Genomic DNA, 20,822 nt, shown 5'->3' with positions numbered 1-20,822 from the left:
GTCGGCCTCTTCACGAAATCGATTAACCATTTTGCGTTGTTCACCCAAGGTCTAGTACTTACCGGAAACTGAGGGACGGCTAGACGAACCTAAATAGCCAAGCCAAGAACGCATAGTAATCTTCGGTTAACCATTTTGCACGAAGCGAGAACGAAAGCACAAGCGGTTGCTACGTAGGTGGGACCCACCCCTCGGCAAAGGGGGCCTAGGCCTGGGGTGTTACAGTAGTACAAGAGTGTTGTCTGAAATCAACTTAAAATTCAGGCACCTAAAATATAGGAGAAGTGTAAAAATAAATAAGTATAATCCATGTAATTAGTTCTGTTCCTTCAGTTAATTTGATCAGCCGAGAGTAAGAACCAAAATAACCATTAAAAATCCAATTTTAATATTGTCTCGGAGTGAACAGGGAACTAGTTTTTTTTGTGTTCTGATTATTTTGTTTCTGGTTCCCGTTCTCTCGGGTACTCTCTCTGTCCTAAAATATTTGATGTTTTAGGTTTGGACACGAAAATTAATAAGGAGTGAAAAGGTGTGGCGTACATAAAACAATGAGAGAATAGAGATAGATATGTATTGGGAAAGGAAAAATATGTATCCTCAGAAAGAAATGTACATGATACCGGTAAATGAAAAGATCAAGTATTTTTTTATAAAATTTGAATCCTATAAGATTAATTATTTTGAAATGGAAGGAGTATATTTTCAGTCTCAGTTAACTATAAGACCTAACCAGGCCAGCACCGTCAGTGCTCCGGCAATATCCTCCTCCACGTGGACGTTGGCTAACTTTAGGCGGGCTGGGCCGGCGAATGTTCCGAGGCAGGAACGAGAGCCGATCTACGCAGAGCGCGGCAATCCGTCTGCTCCGTTTTAACATGAGTTGTCTTATGGTTGTCGCTCAGTTATTGGCGCACATTTCGATCTCTAAGCGGGGCGAGGTGCTGCTCATGCGAAGTATAGGCTTTGCATCGCCGACAGGTCTAATCTCATCCGTGTCCAAGAGAGCTTACGACGACTTTTTCGCAAGGAACTTGACGTCGAGCGAAGTGGAAGCACTGGACGAGCTGTTCCCGATGACCACTGCTACGACTGGTAGAAGGCTCTTCTCGGATGACGGAGCAGAGTCGCGCGGCCATTAACGGAGACGCACAGCTCCGTAGGTTAGTGCGCTGCTCGTAGTTCGATTGTTTACTTTTATGTAATATCGAAGTTTGAAACAGTCTGCTAGGAAGGTCCAGTCAAATTGTAAGAACTCCTAGGGCGCTTATGAGAAGCGTGTCGTGGGTATGGTTAAACTTTTCTTTTTCTTAATTATTCGAAAAAAAAAAAGCGCGTCCAATCGCTAGGGTCAAGCCGTCTAGGTGACAGTGACACAGTGCGACCAGCCGCCGCTTCTGAACGCGCCTTCCCTAGCTAACCGTTTCTCCGGATGGATCAGCCACACAACGACGATGACGCTCTCCGGTCCTGTATATATACGGGGCCATTACGATCATCTTTCCGTCCACCTCCACCTGCTCTGCTTCTTCCGCTGGTCGTCCTGTTCTTGCGTTGCATTCCACTGCTGCAGTGCTTCTTGGTAGTCTAGCTCCATCGATCTTTGATCTGCTAGCTGCTGATCCATCGATCCATCCACCATGAGCTACCAAGCAGGCTACCCGCCACCGGGCCAGCAGCAGGCCTACGGCGCACCCCCGCCGCCGGCCTACGTCGCGCCACCGCCGGCGTACCCGCCGACCCAGGACGGCGGCGCGTACTACGGCCAGCAGCAGCAGCAGACCACCAGCCGCGGTGGCGACGGTTTCTGGAAAGGATGGTGAGCAACTATAATATGTCTTTGTATGCTAACAACACCACCCTCCAGATGATGCGTTCTGATCACCTAGCTTTCTTCTTTCTGATCACAGCTGCGCGGCCATCTGCTGCTGCTGCGTCCTCGACATGTGCTTCTGAGCACGACGACGACGACGACGACATCGATCCACCGGGGCAGCTGCTAGCTGCTCGTGCTCCATCACGTGCTGCTCTGCCCCTGCTATGTGCCTGTGTCTCTCATACATATATATTCTACTCGTACCTAGAGTTACTCGTCTTCGAATTCATTCCTGTTGTTGTACACCGTGTATGCATGTGTTGGGTATTTGTTGAGCCATTCTTTTGTGATGCTAAATATATGCTCCTCTTGCTTTGCGCCATCCGCTATTCCATTCCACGATACTATTCGATCGACGTTAGTTTCATTCAATAATTTCGTTCCTACTTAATACCTGCATTTCCTTTCGGTTCAGGTCCAGCTATATATGTCATGTATTTTAACCACACTTCCAACATAACTGAAAAGGGAAAATAGACTAATAATATTATAATAAACCTGACACCACGTGCCGTTAATTTTAATGATGCTAAGCCGCTGATTGCTCAACGAGCGAAAGTTGAATTTGACCATCTTCCGTTCTGGTCAATTCAGAAGAATAATCTACAGCACCAAAGGAATTCAGCTCTCAGAAATGAAGAAAATCATGGTAAACTGAGTAACTGACAAATGTCACACCTGCCCTGCCCATGCTCTGGCCTCTCCGCCTCTAGAACTAGAAGAAATAAACAAATATAACTCCGTGCACGTTTGCAGCCTGTATAGACATTGACGACCCATTCCTTCCTGGAGATTCTCAACGGGAGCAAGCCACCAAACGCACCAAAGCTGCTTCAATCCAAACACAAGACCAACCAAACCCACTACATACAATGAGACAAAACACTTGGGTCTCGCCGCAAGATCATCCTTCTCAGCCATCACAAAGTGGCCAAGTTGATGACGACAAAATGTATTAGATAGTAACCATAGCTACTTCAGCAGTTCCCAAACATCATAGCTAGCTATCACTACTGCAGTAAACTTAACGGAGGCGGGCAAAACCTATTAACGGAGGCGGGGGCAACCGTCAACAGTTCCCAAACATCATAGCTAGGTATACACTGAAAATGATACACCTTTGTTTGACAAAGAAATGTGGTTCCTCATTTCTTTCTTCTATTATTTGGCTTTACATTGACAGTTCGGCTGGACTCGAGCGAGCACAGATGTTTTCGGCAAAACAGAGGACTCATCATAATATATCAAGCAGAGCATCATAAGAATTGTAGCAGCACAGAATCCCAACAGTACCCAACAGGCCTCATGTCTGTTATTTCTCTAGCTAACTTTGGTGCTCTTGTTCATTTCCCCAGCTGTGGCTTGACATGGTCACCATGATCATTTGGGTTGCATTTCTATCCTTTTTGTTTTATATTATACACGATCTGTCCCAAATAAACAATATGTCCATTGACGCAATGTGTTGCTGCCAATGGTCATGCCGTCCTGTGATACGTAATGATAGGCTGGAGATTTCTGTCGTGGTTTGTATCGTTGATTCAGTCAATGTTCTCAATCATAAATTTGGTACAGAATTTGAATACATATGACATAAAAAACAATAATGCACAGCTTGTGCATAGTTGGCCTGAAGTATTCAGGCGATGAAAGTGAGTATGCCTGTAGGTTTAGTTAATTAGCCTGATAGAGTTCAACCTGTTCTCTTCGCCTAGTCCCCTAACGGCGTAACCCAACCGTTTTAGACGAAACCATTTGACGGTCAATCAGAGGAACATTCCTTGTCAGCGGAATTCAACCCTCGGTGAAAAACAAAGAATGTCAAACAGACGACGAATTTGAACACAGATTCAACCTGTATTTGCACCCTATATGGACCGATTCCAACTTAGAGAAACAACAAGATGAAGCAAGCAACCTAACCCCAAAGCTCCAACCAAACTATACCCAAACACAAGACCAACCTAACCCATCATCAGAGTCCATGGGACAAGCATACAGACCTTGACCATAGCCTTCATGTCTATATGATCCTACTTAAACATAAGATACAGCTATGTATATACTTCACAACCATCAGTAGTAGTCAAGTTGATGTCAACCCATATTGATGCTAACCATAATGTATTAGCTATATAATGAAGAAATGGAGCCCTTAATTTGTTTTCTTTCTTGGTTAGCTTAGCTGGAAAATTTGGATGAACAGGGGTAATAGTCTATTTTCAGAAAAATTGTGACCCTACATTATACCAAGCTACGTAAAAAAAAGGACGTACCCAGTGCAGAGAGCTCCCGCTCTGTGCGGGGTCTGAGGAAGGATGTCAGTAGCAAGCCTTACCCTCGCCTGTGCAATGCGAGGAGACCGCGACTCGAACCCGGGACCTTCCGTTAGGGGACTAGGCTAGGAGACCAAGCTACATAGCACTACATATTTGTAAAACTTGTACGAGCACAAAGTCAAGGGTATGCTACTCATTTTAAGGAAAGTGGTTGTATTCCCTGTTGCTCGATAACAAGGAACAATTGTCATTCTATGCAACAACTATGAGGTTCCAGCACTTTATTGAAATAAAGTTTGAAATTGCACTGTACATTGAACATTGTCATTGTCATCCTCACCATCGTTACAACCAGCAGCATTGGCTAATTCTTCTTGGATTTAAGTTCTCCAATCCTTTCCTCTGTGGCCTTCAGGGCATCGCCAAATTTGCTTATGATCTAAGAGGTCAGTCAGACTTTTGTTAGTTTCATGTTGGTTAAATGATTATATCGGTAAGGCAGAAGTGACTGGACAATGTAAAATGGTCTCACTTCTTCAACTTCATTGGGAGTCATGATCAGTGGGGGTGACAGCATGATGCTGTCGCCAGCCACCCTGATGAGCATCCCACGCTTCTCACACTCAGCACCAAAGATCGAACCAACACCTGGAGTTACCAATCATAATAAAATCAAAATTCTATCACCATCAAATAACTCAGCACGGTTTCTTTTAACTCTAGGACAGTGACAAATTTTGCCTTGATATGCTACACTAATTCATGAACATTAAGTAAGTCTTCAGAGAACATTTTGGGCAGCCTTAAAGTTGGATTATTTCTAAAATTGTTTGAAAATGGGACACGAAATCAATAAAGTAACAAACCCCATTCAGCTGGGAATGGATCAGTTGGAGATTTGTTGTCAACAAACTCAGTTCCAAGTATCAGTCCCAGACCACGTATCTGTATGGAGGAGCGCCCAATGTATCAGTATAAATAAGAAAGGATCCCCTGAAATATGTAAAAATAAGAATTTACTCATTTAGATGTGTACCTCCCCAACAATTGGGCTTCCTGAGAAGGCCTTGATTCCCTCCTGGAACCTTGGAGCAATTTTGTTAACATGTTCTATAATATTCCTTTCCCTAACAGACATTATATGAAGGATTAATCAGACACATACGTTGACAGAAAAGGAGTATTTTCCATCACTAGATAGAGTTATTTACTTATATATCTTCAAGGTTTCTACAGCAACAGCACAAGAAACTGGATGTCCCGAGTATGTAAAGCCATGAGAAAAAGAACCTTTAATAAAGAAATGTGCCTCTTGTCAATATAGTAGCAATAGAAAAATGAGTTTACATGATGGGATTAGATTTACCAAGTTTATTGCTCTGCGAATAGATTACATCCGTTATTTCTGGGCTAACAAGAATTGCTCCAATTGGCATATATGCAGAAGAAAGAGCCTGTTAGGGGAAAAGTGCATTAAGTTCTCCATTAATTTACAAAAAAAAGTACCCTTGTAAATAATAAGTACTCTATATTGAACTAACCTTAGCTATGGAGACAAGATCTGGTTTAATGTTATACATATCACATCCAAACATTGTCCCTAGTCTTCCAAATGCAGTAATGACCTAAACCAGATGTTGACTTAGTAAATTCTCAACCTAGCAATATCCTGACTTTTCCATTTTTCTGGAGACATATTACCTCATCCGCAATTAACAAGATGTCATACTTCTTCAGAACTGCTTGAATCTGTTTAGAGGAACAGAATTTCATAAGATCAAAAGAGGCAGCAATGCAGCATGGCAGCAAAAACATTTGACCTGAAACAACCTAAGCTATACAAATTGCACTGAGAAACACTTTTCTTTTTGTAAAAGTATAACAATACAAAGAAGTTGGCAATGCAGGGAATATGTTATTACAACATAACAATCAGAAACACCTTCTTTCAATAGTGAGATAAATGACAGAAAAACTGGAGAGAACATGCAGTGATAATTGGATCCTCGATGCAAGCCTTGATTCAGACATCCAGAGTGAAGAATGATACAAAGTGTTGGTGTAATTAGAACATCTGTAAAGGGACTTTGTGCAACTGGTGGAATAAAAGGAGAGAGTGTGAGTGAGGCACACAGTAATAAGCTCCCCAAATCGACACAAAGAATTACTTTTACGTTCCAGTTAATGGAAAGAATGTAGTGCGTTTATGATTTCCTTCTTAAACTAAGTCTTAGCGCTTGTTTGAATAAACCCATTCCATCCCAAATCCCAATACAGGTTCCTTCGGTTAATTCCCCCAAACCTCCCCTTTAGTCCCCTCCGGACATAAAAAGCCCTACATGTGGATTCAAGAGGGAAATGAACTCCTCAATCCCTCCCAATCCACATGGCAAATGGGTTTATTCAAACAAGCACTTAATGGGATGAAAGATCTGGTTCCAAATTCCATGTAGGATTGGGAGCTAAATCCAATTAAAGTCAATGTTTGTGATGTTGAAAAGATAATCACAGAATTGCAGTAACCCTTGCTATGTTTTCTTAGGAGTCATGAAAAAAAATTGTGTCACATACTGTTGTAGATCACCTTCTCAAAATAGGTCTTTGGAGGAAGGATAACACCACCAGCACCCATTACAGGTTCAGCAATGAAAGCAGCAATCTGAAAAGGGCAAAGACAATAAACATTTTTTAAACATATGTAAAAGTATAAGAATGGTTCTTCCATTATCAAAAAATATATAGATAGTATTTTACTGTTTCAGGTCCTTCTTTGAGGATAAGATTCTCCAAATTGTTTGCAAGTCTAGTTGAAAACTCTTCTTCTGTCTCATCTATATCGAAACAGAATCATTTAGTAAGCATAACATCGTGGGGGGGTATTGTACATAAAAACAGTGGAATCGGGGTACCAGGAAGACGGAATCGCCAGTAGTGAGGGCAGTCTGTGTGCAGGACAAAAGGTGCTGGTAGATCGAACTTCTGATGAAGCGCTGGCAGACTACAGATAAAGAAAATTTTGTGACAAATACGTGTGAACTGACTCAAATTAGAACAACAGAACATATGGGATAGTTTGGTTACCCTGATAGACTAGCTGCAATCAAGGTTGATCCATGGTACCTGTAAGAACAAAGAAGAAGAAAGGTTGTAATGTCATTCAAAATACTTCAAGATTTTGTTAAAATCAAACTAGAAAGCTTCAAGACTAGAAAATATTAGCACTGAGATAATACATGAATGCAGATGGATAACAACTATGGAGTACAATTTAATTATTGGACGGTCCTTTTTGTTGCTAATTACAGTACAACAAACATGAGAAGGTGCATGTTGTGACCCTATAATCATCTGGAACTGATACGCAAAGCAATTCTACTGGCCTTCAAGTCAATATGGTATATTCTTCCCAAGTTATCAACCAATAAGCGATTGAATTGGAGTATCAAGTAAAGATAGACCAAGATTTGCAGTGATAAAAATATCTGCTGAAGACAGTAGACTAGAGAAAGGAAATGGGATCTCACGATTTTGAGCGAGCAATAAATTTCTTCTTGTCTGGCCTTCCCAGTGCATTGTTATAATACCACACTAGTTTAACCTGTTAAAGAAAGCATGTATGTCAGCCCATCTGGAAAAAAAATACCATAGGAAGATCAGCAGGAATGGAGAAAATAAGCAGCAGTCATAAACAGGAATCATTAATGTAGCACTTTTTAGCATGTACAGGTAATTGCTCAAAAGGATGAAACAGAAGCAGGGATGGAGCCAAAACTTAGGCAGGAGGGGTGCTAAGTACACTGCTGACAACAATGTGATTAAAAGCATGTTTGATTACATTTATAAATGAGTTGCATCAAGCTACTAAAATAACATATTATTGAACATTTTGTGCTCTTGGGCCGGTGCTGCAGCCGCGGCAGCACTGGCCCTATCTCCGCCCCTGAACAGAAGTGTACACACCGTAACCATCATATTGGTAATGTTTCAGTAAAATAGAATATAAAGTCTAAATGGTTAAACTAGAATATAAAGTTATTTACAAAATATACATTGTTTCATATTATTTACACTCGAGAAGAGATTTTAGAGATAAAGGGCCACTGTTAAAATATTACTGGAAATAAACTCCAACAAATGATCAGTATTTTATTTATCAATGATCATACCTGGGAGTCATTTGCTTCTGAACCACTATTTGTGAAGAACACCTTTCCCATTTCCCTTGCAGTGAACATGTTGAGAATATCATTTGCAAGGTCCTGTAACAATATTGGCAAGGCAGTATTAACTATCAAGGCTTGCAAACTAGCAATTTATCAACATAATAAGAAAGCCATAGAGATGCATTGGTCCACATTAAGATCCCTTGTTTCTTTAATGGAAATGATGTGTAAGACAATGGAAAAGTTTGAAACAGAAAATCATCAACAAAAATACGCTATTCGGAGATGGACGATAATATGTCAAAAGTATATTACCAATGAGGGTTTGGTTGTACGGTTCCAAAAGGAATGATAGAATGGTAATTTGTTTAATTGCTCAGTTGCCGCTTTGACTAGTCGAGGCTCATTACCACCTGAAAACAATGTGAACAGTGTATACAAATTTTAAGTCTAGCAACATGCAATGTAGCAGACAGAAGTGTTATTGGCAATGTTCAGAACATTCTTTTCAAGTCACACAAACCACTGTGTCTTTGATGCTGTATTTTCCTAAAAAATGGGTCAAATCCTTTTCGTCTAATAAATTTTGCGGCAATGATCTTGCTGCCCTTTCGGAAAAAAAACTGTCTTTGATGGACACAGGCCATTGGTGCAGCAGGTCATGCAGGAGGCAGGCGAGCAGGAGCTGCCTTGACCATCCCCGGGCCGGGGCCAAGGATTTGTAAGTTAGGCCGTGGATAGGGGCAGTTCAGCATGTATTTGGACCATGTTTTCTACCTTTAATATAAATGATGTGCAGTTCTTCTGCGTGTTTGAGAAAAAAATTCACACAAACACACCCGAGTAAGAGCCAATACCCACCCCCATGCCCGACTAACATTGTGAATATGTTACAGTTACCATGATGCAGTTTGTGTGCCACCGGTCAGCGGTCACGGTGTCACATCAGTAATAAAAGATACTGCATCTTTAGTCTTTAGAGGTCAACAATTGACTAGTATTGGCTGATAATTTTGTTCATTATCTTTGCAGCAGAGTTTTATCCAGTGTGAGCAGTCAGTGAGTGTCAGTCAATTTCCACTGAAGTACAGTTTCAGTCAATTCCAGGAGTATCTTTGTTCTATTTCTTTTGTTGAAAGTTTATCAACAGACAATACTATATATTTTTTACTTGTATTAGCTGATAATTTTGTTCATTATCTTTGCAGTAGAGTTTTATCCAGTGTGAGTAGTCAGTGAGTGTCAGTCAGTTTCCACTGAAAGTACAGTTCAGTCAATTCCAGGAGTATCTTTGTTCTATTTCTTTTGTTGAAAGTTTATCAACAGACAATACTATCTATTTTTTACTTCACTACATTGCAAATCTGGGAATCAATCATATAGATTTCTCCAAATCTGCCACCAAAGTTTCCAAATACCTAAAGCTGTACACCACAATCCTGCAAGAGCATCAATATACTTCTTCCCATTGATGTCATAAACGTAAGAACCCTGCAAATGAGCCACAATTTGTAAGGCGCCACTGACAACCACTGCAATGTGACGAATAAACATGTAATATCTATTTTCAAAATCCTGTACTGCATTGTAACAAGGAACCAAAAATTGCACAAAGTAAGAGCGCATAACCTCTGATCTCTCTATAACCAATGGATGTAAATCAGTGCTCTGCCATCCTGCTGTGAATGGAGCCAGCATGCTATGCCCCTTAAACCTGACATACAAAATATATTTTAGCATAAACAGAACAAATCATATCTGCACACACGTCACAACCTAGCTCACAGTAAACTGTCAAATTCTGCAGATGGAAACTTTACACACCCATTTTCTTCTGTCGCCTGAAGTGAAGGTTCAGAACTGTAATATCTGGCAGGTGACTCTGAAAAACTGTGTCCCCCTTGCAAGCTTCCAGCACTAGCAATGTATTTCACCAGCCTGCTAACCTGCGTGACGGCGTGAGGAAAAGTGATCAAAGAAAAATAAGAGGGGATCAGATATAATAGCTAAAAAGGACACACTGACTGAAACAAAAACGATTTCCAGTGTCCTGGACTACTCGAGGTCGAGCGTCAAAACTGTCCGAAAGGAAGTCATGATCTTGAACCAAGTAATTACAGTTTCAGTTCACGCAAGGAGGTTTTGTAACAATATGGAGAATGGAACTAGCTGCATCATCACAAAAATATTGAGTCCACATAAGCTGCTCCATCGGCTGCTCGGCTCGAAGAAAAAAACAAGAAGTCCTTCCTTATTTTTCCCCTCTGCCCTTAACCTAACTAAAAACCTTATCTACATCTCATTTCTGACCCCCAAAAGATTTGAAAGTAAAAATAAAGAAATCAGCTTTTTAAGTTCGTGCACACCGCTAGGCCGGAAAAAACAAACATGGTTGAGGACACAGCCGCCTATATCCGGTATCCGCGACCGGCGACCGTGATCGAGAGATCATCACCTGGGAGGAGGCGGCGCTGGATCTGCGGAGGCCTTGTGCGATCATCTCGTCTCGCCGGGGCTCCGGTTCCGCCAACCACCTCACTTCACTTCAGTTCACGGGTTCTTGGAAGTTGACAAGCTCTGGGAGGAGGACGGGGACGTGGTGGAACTTTATCCCGTCGATTTCTGTCGCATCCGAAAATTGCGGGCCCCGGGGGACAAGGAACTAAAGATTGCTACGTCCATCCTGGAATCGCACACGCGTACGTGCATATACAATGAATCTGCCCTGAAATTTAGCTTGTGTTCGGCCATGGTTGGTTATGATTTATATGAAGTGAAAAGCGGGTATTATATTTATTATCACATTTTATTAATCCCAAATCCAATCCATATAAACTATTTTAAGTCTTCAAAACCTAGCTTTTCAAGGAGCCATAAAAATATTTTTTAAAAAGTAAACGGCCAACGAATACGTCTTTAAACTAATACTAAACCAACACACACACATATATATATACACACACACATGTATATATTTACTCATTTATATTGACACGGCTTAACTGTATTTGAGCTAAAAATAATAATGGAATGTTGAATAGGTGAAAAAGGATCATTACGCACTGAAAGGCAAAAAAATGCTTAATGATATGTACATAACTAAAATTATACCTATAGCTAGTAAGTTCTCTAGACAACATTAGTGAAATTAACCATCTCGTAGTTTTACTTTAAACATTGTTAGTGCAGCATCCTCTATAGACTGGACTGATTGATATTATCGAATGTTATCCCAAAATCTAAATGGTAAATAATCGGTCATCATTTATTTATCTTTTATTGTTTATATGGTGTGTAAACAGAGTTAAATGGATTAAATGGTTTTGCATAGACCACTAAATTATATGTGCATGTGAAAAACAAATATACGAGCAAGTAGCAAGTATACATTTTATGTGTGTAAAACAATTATTTTAGAAAGCATAAAAAATTTGGGAAGAAAACTAAATAATGCCTCCATAATATATTTAAATATTATTTAGTTGACTGCTAGTGTGGGTGGCTGAAATCCTCCAACGGAATAAATGGTCAATCAGTCCGCCATTTAATCCGTCTAATCATGTTTATGTTCACCATTTGATGAGCGTCTAGGGCCTAACAATACCGCTGGCCTTCATTCATCATTTAATATTTTTAAAACGAATAGCAATCTTATCAAAGAGTGATTAAAAATTTATGCATATGCATATTAAATACTAGTGGTGGGCGGTGGCAAGCGGCAACCTGTCAATCTCAATTAGGGAACTAAAGCAGGAAACATATATGCATATAAATTAGAGCTCTCAACTCTCTGACTTGTACAACAGAGCTTTAAGGAAAACAATGAGTGTGTATAAATTTGTTACTTCATATGCATAAATTAAATGGCACTTCATTATAAGGAATTCCAATTGATTGGAGAGGATGTGGGAGATACTGGGTACAACATTTGTGTTCACCAAAGGTTTCTTTTTCTTACCCACTAGAGACAAGTATACCTCAGTATTAGTAGCACCACAGATAAAGATATTTAGGGCGTGTTTGTTTGCCTGAACCTCGGTAGCCTGCATGGACCACCCCAGCCACGCTGGGTAAGGCTAGGCCCAATAGGTGCAGCAGCACCTTGTTTGGTGCTTTTCCCAACTGGGCTAAGCCCATGCGGGACTATGTTTGTTTGCCTGGTTTTGCTGTCAGTGTTCCTAACCACCTCCCAACTGTCCGGTTGGGAGGGTGTTCGGTTGCCTGGACAGCTCCCCATGTAGCTCAAGATCACAGTTTTCATACACAAGGCAATAAAGCAGCTGTTGCAACATTTTAGCAAATAACCATGGCAATGTAGTTTAACAGTATTAATTAGATGACAGTTTACACAAGTTCAGTGACATTACAACATGATAAATCACATATTACAAGTACTAAATAATTGATACATCCAATAACAATTACTCTAACAGCTATTGCAGATGTAGCCACAAACCCACCACTAGCACCACCATTCCTAGCCATCTAAGCTCCATATATAGTACACCAGTCATCATCCAAATATATAATAGTGAATAGCAGGGAAAACATATTTGCATAAGCAATACAGGTCTCAGGTGGTGTCCACAAATAAAACATTACACATGTCCAACAATGAAACACTAGTTCCATACAAGGCGGCCTTAGATGATACCTAACACCCTGTAAGGAGGTAGGAACCCTGGTCTGCAAGCATAACCAGCATCCACTAGATAGAATTTCCCTACAAGGCAGTGGTGGATTGGCGTACAAGATAGAACATAAAGGCTTAAGTACAATTTGGCTTTTTGGCTATGGGTAAATTTGTTACCTTCAGCAACACTTAGACCCTCATCTCTCTCTATGGCATCAGCTAGAACCAAAGCATCATGAGCAAAACCCTCCCACCCAGCCAGCACATATGTAAACTTTAGATCAAAATCAATAGCTACCATCACATTTTGTGTACAGCTTTGTTTCCTACCCCTGAATGGTCCCTGCATGTGCCTGGGAACCCTTGCCAACACATGGGTGCCATCAATGGCACCAATACAGTCCTAAGAAGAAGGATGAAACATAAGTATAGAAACATGAACCTAAAACCAATATAATGGAACCAAGGTAGCCAACAATTACCTTGAAAAAGGGGTTCCATTTGTGACTACCCAAGATTTTGACATGTGTTGAACCAGACGGTGGTTTGATCAGCTCATCCCTCAGTTCCCCAATAGCATATAAAACCTGGTGAAACTGTCTACTAACTATCTCTATGGATCTCCTAAAGCTCTGATGGACAACTCTAAACCTCTGATTGTGCCCAGCCACATAGAGAAATATGGCTATATATTCCTCAACTGAGGAATTAATTGAGTCCACTGAAAGCATCTAGGTCCCTAGTTGGATTTCGATGATTAATGACAATACAAGATTACTATAACTAACGTATGTTTTGCAGAGGCAAATAAAGTTAGGTCATGATAATGGAGATCGATTGGGCAATCGAGGTTGTCATGCCCCTACGATGGAAATCGTTTCGGTTTTCAAAGGATTGACGATAAGGTTAAGGATGACTAGTTCTAAGTGTCGATTGGAGTTGGAGAGACACTTAGAATAGTTTAGGACTTTGTTTTTCCTTTGGCCATACTATTAAGGAGGGTATGAACGGGTAGCTTGACCTAGTTGAGTCTAGTGAGTTAGGTGTGGTGCACACTTGTTAAAACTAGCTCTAGGTAGCTCCTATGAATGCCTAAGATCCTTTGGAGCAAACTTTATTCACATATGATCGAGAGTTGGAAGTGAATGGAGGGTCAAATACTGACCAGACGCTGGCTCCGGTGCGATCGGACGCTGGCCGCAGGGTCCGGTCAGTTCATTTGACCGAGGAGATCAAGTCTGGTGTGACCGGACGCTGGAAGGTCAATGTGACCGGACACTGAGGGCCAGCATCCGGTCGACTCTAGTAAGGGTCCAGACTTGAGAAAGTGTGACCGGACATGTCCGGTCAGTGGTGACCGGACCCTGAGTATCCAGCATCCGGTCGATTACAGTAAGCATCCAAGAGTGACCGGACGCATCCGGTCAATACTGACCAGACCTTGACAGCGTCCGGTCATCACTTGAAAACTGTTGCGCGGGTTGAACTGACCGGAGCGTCCGGTCAAAACGATCGGAGCGTCCGGTCATCCCGTAGAAGCTCATAACGGTTTATTTTTTAGGCTGCCTTATAAATAGAAGCTCCACTCGTGTGTGGAGTTACTTTTGCTCATTCCAACAGCTGAGAAACACGTTTGTGAGTGCCAAGAAGAGCAAGGTCCTAGTGAGGTGTTTGTGATTTGAGAATCCAAGAGTGAAACCTCATTAGTGAATCAAGAGTAGACAAGTGTGCATCCATCTTCTCATTAGGCTTCGCGTGGTCAAGTGAGAGTTCGTGCTTGTTACTCTTGGTGATTGCCATCACCTAGACGGCTTGGTGGTGATTGGGAGCTTGGTGATCACCCGGCAGAGCTTGTGGGTGACCCAACTCAAGTTGTGAGCGGCTTTGGGTGATTCGCCACGACAGAGTGTCGAAGAATCAACCCGTAGAGAGCACTTGATCCTTGCGCGGATCAAGGGGGAGCTACACCCTTGCGTGGGTGCTCCAATGAGGACTAGTGGAGAGTGGCGACTCTCCGATACCTCGGCAAAACATCGCCGCGTTCCTCTCTCCATTTACTTTGAGTATTTACTTTGAGCAATTCAATACTTGTCTTTACATTCGTAGAATTGCTATGCTAAAGTAAGTTTGGAACATAGGTTGCAAGTCTATTGTGCGTTAATTTGATAGAAACACTTTTCTAGGCACAAGGGGTTAATTGGGCTATCCATAGGATTTGATTATTGCAAGAAAATTTAGAATTAGCCCAATTCACCCCCCCCCTCTTGGGCATCTTGATCCTTTCAATTGGTATCAGAGCCTCGTGCTCACGTTTTTAAGCTTAACCACTTAGAGTAAGATGTCTTACGGGGATGTACCTCCTCCTATCTTTGAGGGGGATGATTTTCCATATTGGAAAATTCGCATGGAGGCATACCTAGAAGCTCTAGATGTTGGAATTCTTAGAGCCGCCTCTTAAGGGTTCCCAACACCTAAGAATGCCGCACAACTTCAAGGCGATGAAGTAAACTATGAAAAATGGAATGCAAAGGCTCGCAACACCATCTTTAGAGGACTTTGCAAAGATGTGTTCAATCGTGTAAGGAACCACAAAGACGCCCATGCACTATGGTTGGATGTTTGTGCACTCCATGAGGGAACCAAGAGTGAGCGTGAGGAACGCTATCATCTTATGATTAAAAAGCTAAATTCTTTTGAGATGCTTCCTAAAGAAAATGCTAATGAAATGTATTCTTTTTTAAATGTTCTTGTAGAGGAAGTCCATGGGCTTGGACTTACTCAAATATCACCATCCGACATTGTGAGAAAGATCTTGAGTGTCCTCTCCATTGACAAATATGGGCACATTGTGACCATGCTACATCAAGGTAATCTTTCCGCCGCTACACCGATACAAATCTTGAGAAAGATCAATGCTCATGGGATGTATATGCACATCACACCACAAGATGGCTCTTCCTCTACAAAGAAGAAAGAGAAAGACTTAGCATTCAAAGCTAGCCAAGATAAGGGCAAGGCAAGACTTGAGTATGAGAGCTCAAGTGATGAAGATGATGAAGAAAGTCTTGCTCTCATGGTGAAGAAGACCGCCAAGATGCTAAAGAAGCTAAACAAGAGTGGCATCAAGTTTGATGGCAAGAAGAAGAAGTTCTTCACTAGCTCAAGAAGAAAGCCAATCTCTGAGATGGATTGCTACAATTGTGGTGAACTTGGCCACCTAGCTCATCAATGCACAAAGCCCAAGAAAGACAAGTTCAAGAACAAGGGCAAGAAAGATGATTCAAGTGATGAAGATGAAAAGAAAAAGAACAAGCCATACAAGAAGAGAGATGGTAAAAAGAGAGACTTCTATAAGAAGAAGAAGAGTGGCAAGGCCTATATTGTCGGTGATTGGCTCATGGACATTGATTCATCAAGTGGATCATCCGATGATGAGAGTGACAATGAGAAGGTGGCTGCCATTGCTATTGATCTTGCATCCTCACCGCCACCATCGCTATCATCCTCTACACACCTATGCCTTATGGCCAAGGGTGAACGCAAGGTAACTAAGAGTGATGATAGTAGTGATGATGAGCAAGCTAGTGATGATGATAGCGATAGCGATGATGATTCACCCACATATGATGATCTTGTCAAAATATTAAGAAAATACACTAAGATCATTAGAAAGAGTAGAGCTACAAATGAAAAACTTGATGCTAAAAATGATTCACTCTTAGCTAAGTGTGATACATTAGAAAAGGCTAATGATGAGCTCAAAGAAACAAATGATTCTATATCATCCAAACTCAAGGAGCTCAAATCTTCTAAGAAAGAGCTTAAAGATAAATATGATAAACTTGAGTGGGTGCACAATGAGCTTATCACTAGTCACAACAAGCTAAAAGATGAATATACAACTCTAAAGATCAATTATGATACCCTTGTTATTGCATAAGAATTCTTACCAAATGAGCCACATGTTGCTACTAACCATGTTGTTAAGATTGATATAGCTACCTCATGTGATGATTTAATTGAAGAGAGCATTGAGCATAGATCTAGTAGCAAAGGCAAGCAAGTGGTTGAGTGCAATGACTATGATGAGTATGTCAAGCTCAAGAGTGACCATGAGAAGCTCATGAAAGATCTTGAAGAGATGAAAAGTCACAACATCATTGTGCTAGAAACTCTCGATCATGACAAAGAGTTGATCCTTGAGAATGAGAAGCTCAAAGAAGAAAATAAGAAACTCAAGGAAGAGAAGAACAATGATATTCTCAAGGAAGAGAACAAGAAGCTCAAGATGGAGAAAGAGCATCTCAAGGTGGGATTGAGCAAGTTTGCTAGAGGCAAGCATCTCCAAAGTGAGCTACTCATGAATACCGTCATGAAGATGGATAGAAGTGGCATTGGATATATGGCAAGTATAGAGAAGAAGAAGGCTCAAGCTCAACACCAACAATCAAAGCCAAAGCTAAATCCAAAGAGATGTTTTGAGTGTGGACAAGAAGGCCACTTTGCTCATGAGTGTCAAACTCCACCACCACAACTCTTGCCCAAGTATGCTAGACCCTTTGCTTTCAATGCTCACTACATGCTCAGAAAAGATTCTAGTGGAAAGATGAAAGTCATGTTCTTAGGACTCCCCAACAAGCGTAGGCCTAAGAAGATTTGGGTGGCTAAGTCACTTGTTGAGAAGGTGAAGGACCCTCAACAAGTTTGGATCCCAAAAGCTTGAATCTCTTGTGTGTAGGTGAACTACAAGACCGGTGGAAGTTATTGGGTTATTGATAGTGGTTGCACTCAACATATGACCGGTGATCCATGTATGTTCACCTCACTAGATGAAGAGGTAGATGGACAAGAGAAAATAACATTTAGAGATAATTCAAAGGGCAAGGTTAAAGGATTGGGCAAAGTGGCAATATCAAATGATCATTCTATCTCCAATGCACTCTATGTTGCATCATTGAGCTTCAACTTGCTATCCATTGGGCAATTGTGTGATCTTGGCTTTTGTAACAGAACCGACCAATTATACGAAATTAAGTAAGAAAATCATCCACCAGAGCAGACGATTTAGCAAACTTAAGCCCGTATAACCCGGTAGTCCATGAAATCATGAAGGATTTCAAACCAACTTTCATTCCAGCCAAGATTGTAATAAGTTTAGCGGTCACCATCACATATTACATAAAAGTTCGCAATCTCAGATACATCAGAGTTTCAACATAGTTATTACAAAACAAGTTCAAATAAAAGTAGCGGAAGCCATTTGTTCAAACCACACACACACTCACGCGGAGTTCAAATATAGTGCCAGCGAATGATCATCTCCAACAAAAGCATTAGACGAGACGTAAGGAATGACCATGCCCATGGTCCTAAGCATCACCCATCGCAGGATAAAGGCAGTTAATACAGTAGCCGTAATACATCTGTCCATCTGCAACAAGTGGGAATAAAACCCTGAGTACGAGAAGGTACTCAGCTAGACTTACCTGATATAACCGAAAAAAGTGACACCAAGGATTATGAAGGGCTTTATAGTAGGGTAGCTGACTCATTTGCAAAAAGAAGCATTTTTAGCATTTCAAGACCCTTTTTAAAGCATTATTGTCAAGTTAATTGTTATTAACCTATCGACTAGATTTGCACCTATACTAGAGCAAACATGTGATTAAGCAGATAATGATAACCAATGATCATTAAACAACTTCCATACTATCATATTCACTATAACTGTCCAAGTGTTTCATAAACATTTACTACGATGAAGTAACTCAAGTCAAGTGCTCACTATCCAGGAGCGATGGCGATTCGAATCGATTCCTAACCAGCTGGTGATTTATTCCTTACACAAACCTCACTCACCCGCTAAAGTAAGATATTGATCACCGAGTCAACCATCTAGGAATCTCGAGTTTGCCAGGAACCACATGTACCCGGGGGCCGACCGACTGCACTTTGGTCTTATTATCTTGCTCCCGTGTCCTACCACACCTGCTCCGGCACAGTGCGTTGCGGGCAATCTACTCGGCCCAAATAATCTCCTAGCTTCGCGGTCGGAAGGTACTTTATCCGGCCAGCTAAATGTAAGGCATGCGTTCAACATGGCTCGAGGCCCAACAATGGTCGGTCCTTAATCGACACAGACGGAAACACTACAGTCCAAAACTCTGCAAGTCTCCATCCGGTCTCAACTTCATTTAACACTTAGTTATACCATGACTTCATAGTCATCCAAGCAGATCCAAGTAACCACCTATAGCTCGCAGGTGACAGAAAATCACCCGACTTCTACCGGTCTAAGCCAGCTAAGCATTGACTCAACTGCGGATACCCGGGTAACAAGGATATAGTATAACAAAGGTAGATAAGGTATAATGCAGCAATGGTTGCAAATAACTCCTGAATGTAATACATCAATTAAAGTAAAGCATTGAATTAATAATTGCAAACCGGGAGAAAAATGCTCCGGGGCTTGCCTCTCTCGAAGGAGCTCGGACGGTGATCGGGGCACTCTGGAAGTTCCTCAACGTCCTCCTCATCGGCTTCGGGCACTTCCTGCGGCAACACCTCGAACTGCTCCTCGGACTCCTTGGGTATGACGACTGGGTTCTCAGTTTGTGATCCTGTATGATGCAATGTGCGTAAGTGCTTATGCAATCGGTGCATCGGATGAGATGAATACAATGAATATGTTTAAATGCAAGGTAGTCAACATCATCCAAGAAAATATACTAGAAGCACATGTCATCTACTGCATTCTCTTCTACTACTAATATGTTAAGTCAACACATCTTATTAAATGCTTCAAAGATACACCAAAGCTTTACTAATTTCTTAATCCCACAAAGAGAAACACTTAATTAAACCTAATTAATAATAGGTTTGAATAGAAATATCTATTTTTCTTGCTTAGAAAAATCTTAGAAAATTACTATAGCATAGTACTACCCTAAGTAGTCTACTATCAGATTTTCATGGTATTTGAATGAGTGGACTAGCCTACACAAAAATAGCAAGCTATGGCAGGATTATGAACATAAAAATACTTTGAACTGTGAAAAGTGTCAAACAACAGAGTTAGTATTTTTCCTAGGTTCTTCATAGCATACAATGACTGTACAAAAATTATCACATGCATGTTTTATACAAAGTTTGCTCTTTAACTAAAATAACAAAAATCAGCCATTAAAGGTACTTGAACTACACCTCAAAATTTTCCCACAGCACATGCATGAAACATATTTTTCCTAGGAAGTACCTTACATAAGAAGATTAACAAACTTAGAAATCATATTTTTCTGAAGCCTACAGATTTTTCTACATATTTTTCAAGTTATCAGCAATATACATGATTAAATAAAATTCTACAGCAAAGTATCTCAAAAATAACATGCAATAATTTTCCCAAGTAGATCTGATGATAAGGAACCTAGACAAATTTATTTTAATAGATTTGGAGCAACTTTGAGTATCCAAACATTTTTCAAACTATTTCTATTTTCAAATAATAAAGAATAAATTGAAAACAATTTATCCTACTGCTACTAGGCCAGCCCGCTGGATTTAATCGGCCCACGGCCACATTTGGCCTGCGCGGCCTGAGCAAATGGGAAGGGGGAGATGGCCCAGCAGGGCGTCGGCCCATGGCCTTTTGGCCTGGCTTCGACTGAGGTAGAGGCCACGCCGGCGCTGTGACGTCGCGGCGGCGTGGCTCGGCCACGAGACCGGCGGCCATTCTCGGCCGAGATAGGGCAAGCTAGCGGGAGCACGAGGTTCGCGAGAAGATGGCGAAGGCGGGAAGGTACCTAGGCAGGGTGGAGAAGAGTGGGAAGGGCGACTTCCACGACGGCCGAGCACGGCGGCGCCATGGCCGA

At 41.3% G+C, this 20,822-nt stretch overlaps 2 protein-coding genes across 3 annotated transcripts; one reads left to right on the top strand and one right to left on the bottom strand.

The window, feature by feature from the left end:
* Positions 1-1,511: 1,511 nt before the first annotated feature.
* Positions 1,512-2,198, top strand: LOC136471951 (protein CYSTEINE-RICH TRANSMEMBRANE MODULE 9-like). Its single transcript, XM_066469701.1, has 2 exons — positions 1,512-1,819; positions 1,911-2,198. Exons 1-2 carry the CDS (start codon positions 1,641-1,643, stop codon positions 1,954-1,956), a joined length of 225 nt encoding a protein of 74 aa, XP_066325798.1. The 5' UTR covers positions 1,512-1,640; the 3' UTR covers positions 1,957-2,198.
* A 2,207-nt stretch (positions 2,199-4,405) lies between these two features.
* Positions 4,406-10,923, bottom strand: LOC136471950 (probable gamma-aminobutyrate transaminase 3, mitochondrial). Of its 2 annotated transcripts, none has more exons than XM_066469699.1 (19): positions 10,774-10,923; positions 10,143-10,264; positions 9,948-10,032; positions 9,737-9,809; positions 8,634-8,731; positions 8,322-8,414; positions 7,680-7,753; positions 7,237-7,275; positions 7,065-7,153; positions 6,910-6,986; positions 6,740-6,814; positions 5,857-5,904; positions 5,697-5,780; positions 5,522-5,609; positions 5,367-5,445; positions 5,192-5,282; positions 5,022-5,100; positions 4,688-4,803; positions 4,406-4,594 (listed from the first exon to the last, which is right to left on the bottom strand). In XM_066469699.1, exons 1-19 carry the CDS (start codon positions 10,816-10,818, stop codon positions 4,520-4,522), a joined length of 1,530 nt encoding a protein of 509 aa, XP_066325796.1. In that variant the 5' UTR covers positions 10,819-10,923; the 3' UTR covers positions 4,406-4,519. The 2 variants fall into 2 exon arrangements, with proteins under 2 accessions (XP_066325796.1, XP_066325797.1); XM_066469700.1 differs by having other exon boundaries at positions 5,367-5,406.
* Between the last annotated feature and the right edge of the window lie 9,899 nt (positions 10,924-20,822).

Source organism: Miscanthus floridulus, chromosome 8, assembly GCF_019320115.1.
Source record: "Miscanthus floridulus cultivar M001 chromosome 8, ASM1932011v1, whole genome shotgun sequence".
Classification (NCBI taxonomy): Eukaryota; Viridiplantae; Streptophyta; class Magnoliopsida; order Poales; family Poaceae; genus Miscanthus; species Miscanthus floridulus.
The sequence above is the reverse complement of the archived record's forward strand: the minus strand, read 5'-3'. Positions and strand labels throughout refer to the sequence as shown.

Coding starts and splice junctions, on each gene's coding strand:
- LOC136471950 (XM_066469699.1), bottom strand. CDS start 10,818: ATGATCGCACAAGGCCTCCGCAGATCCAGCGCCGCCTCCTCCCAG. Junction 7,276..7,679: donor TTTATTGCTCGCTCAAAATC/GTGAGATCCCAT, acceptor TTGTTCTTACAG/GTACCATGGATCAACCTTGA. Junction 5,283..5,366: donor GAAACCTTGAAGATATATAA/GTAAATAACTCT, acceptor AATGTCTGTTAG/GGAAAGGAATATTATAGAAC.
- LOC136471951 (XM_066469701.1), top strand. CDS start 1,641: ATGAGCTACCAAGCAGGCTACCCGCCACCGGGCCAGCAGCAGGCCTAC. Junction 1,820..1,910: donor GACGGTTTCTGGAAAGGATG/GTGAGCAACTAT, acceptor TTCTGATCACAG/CTGCGCGGCCATCTGCTGCT.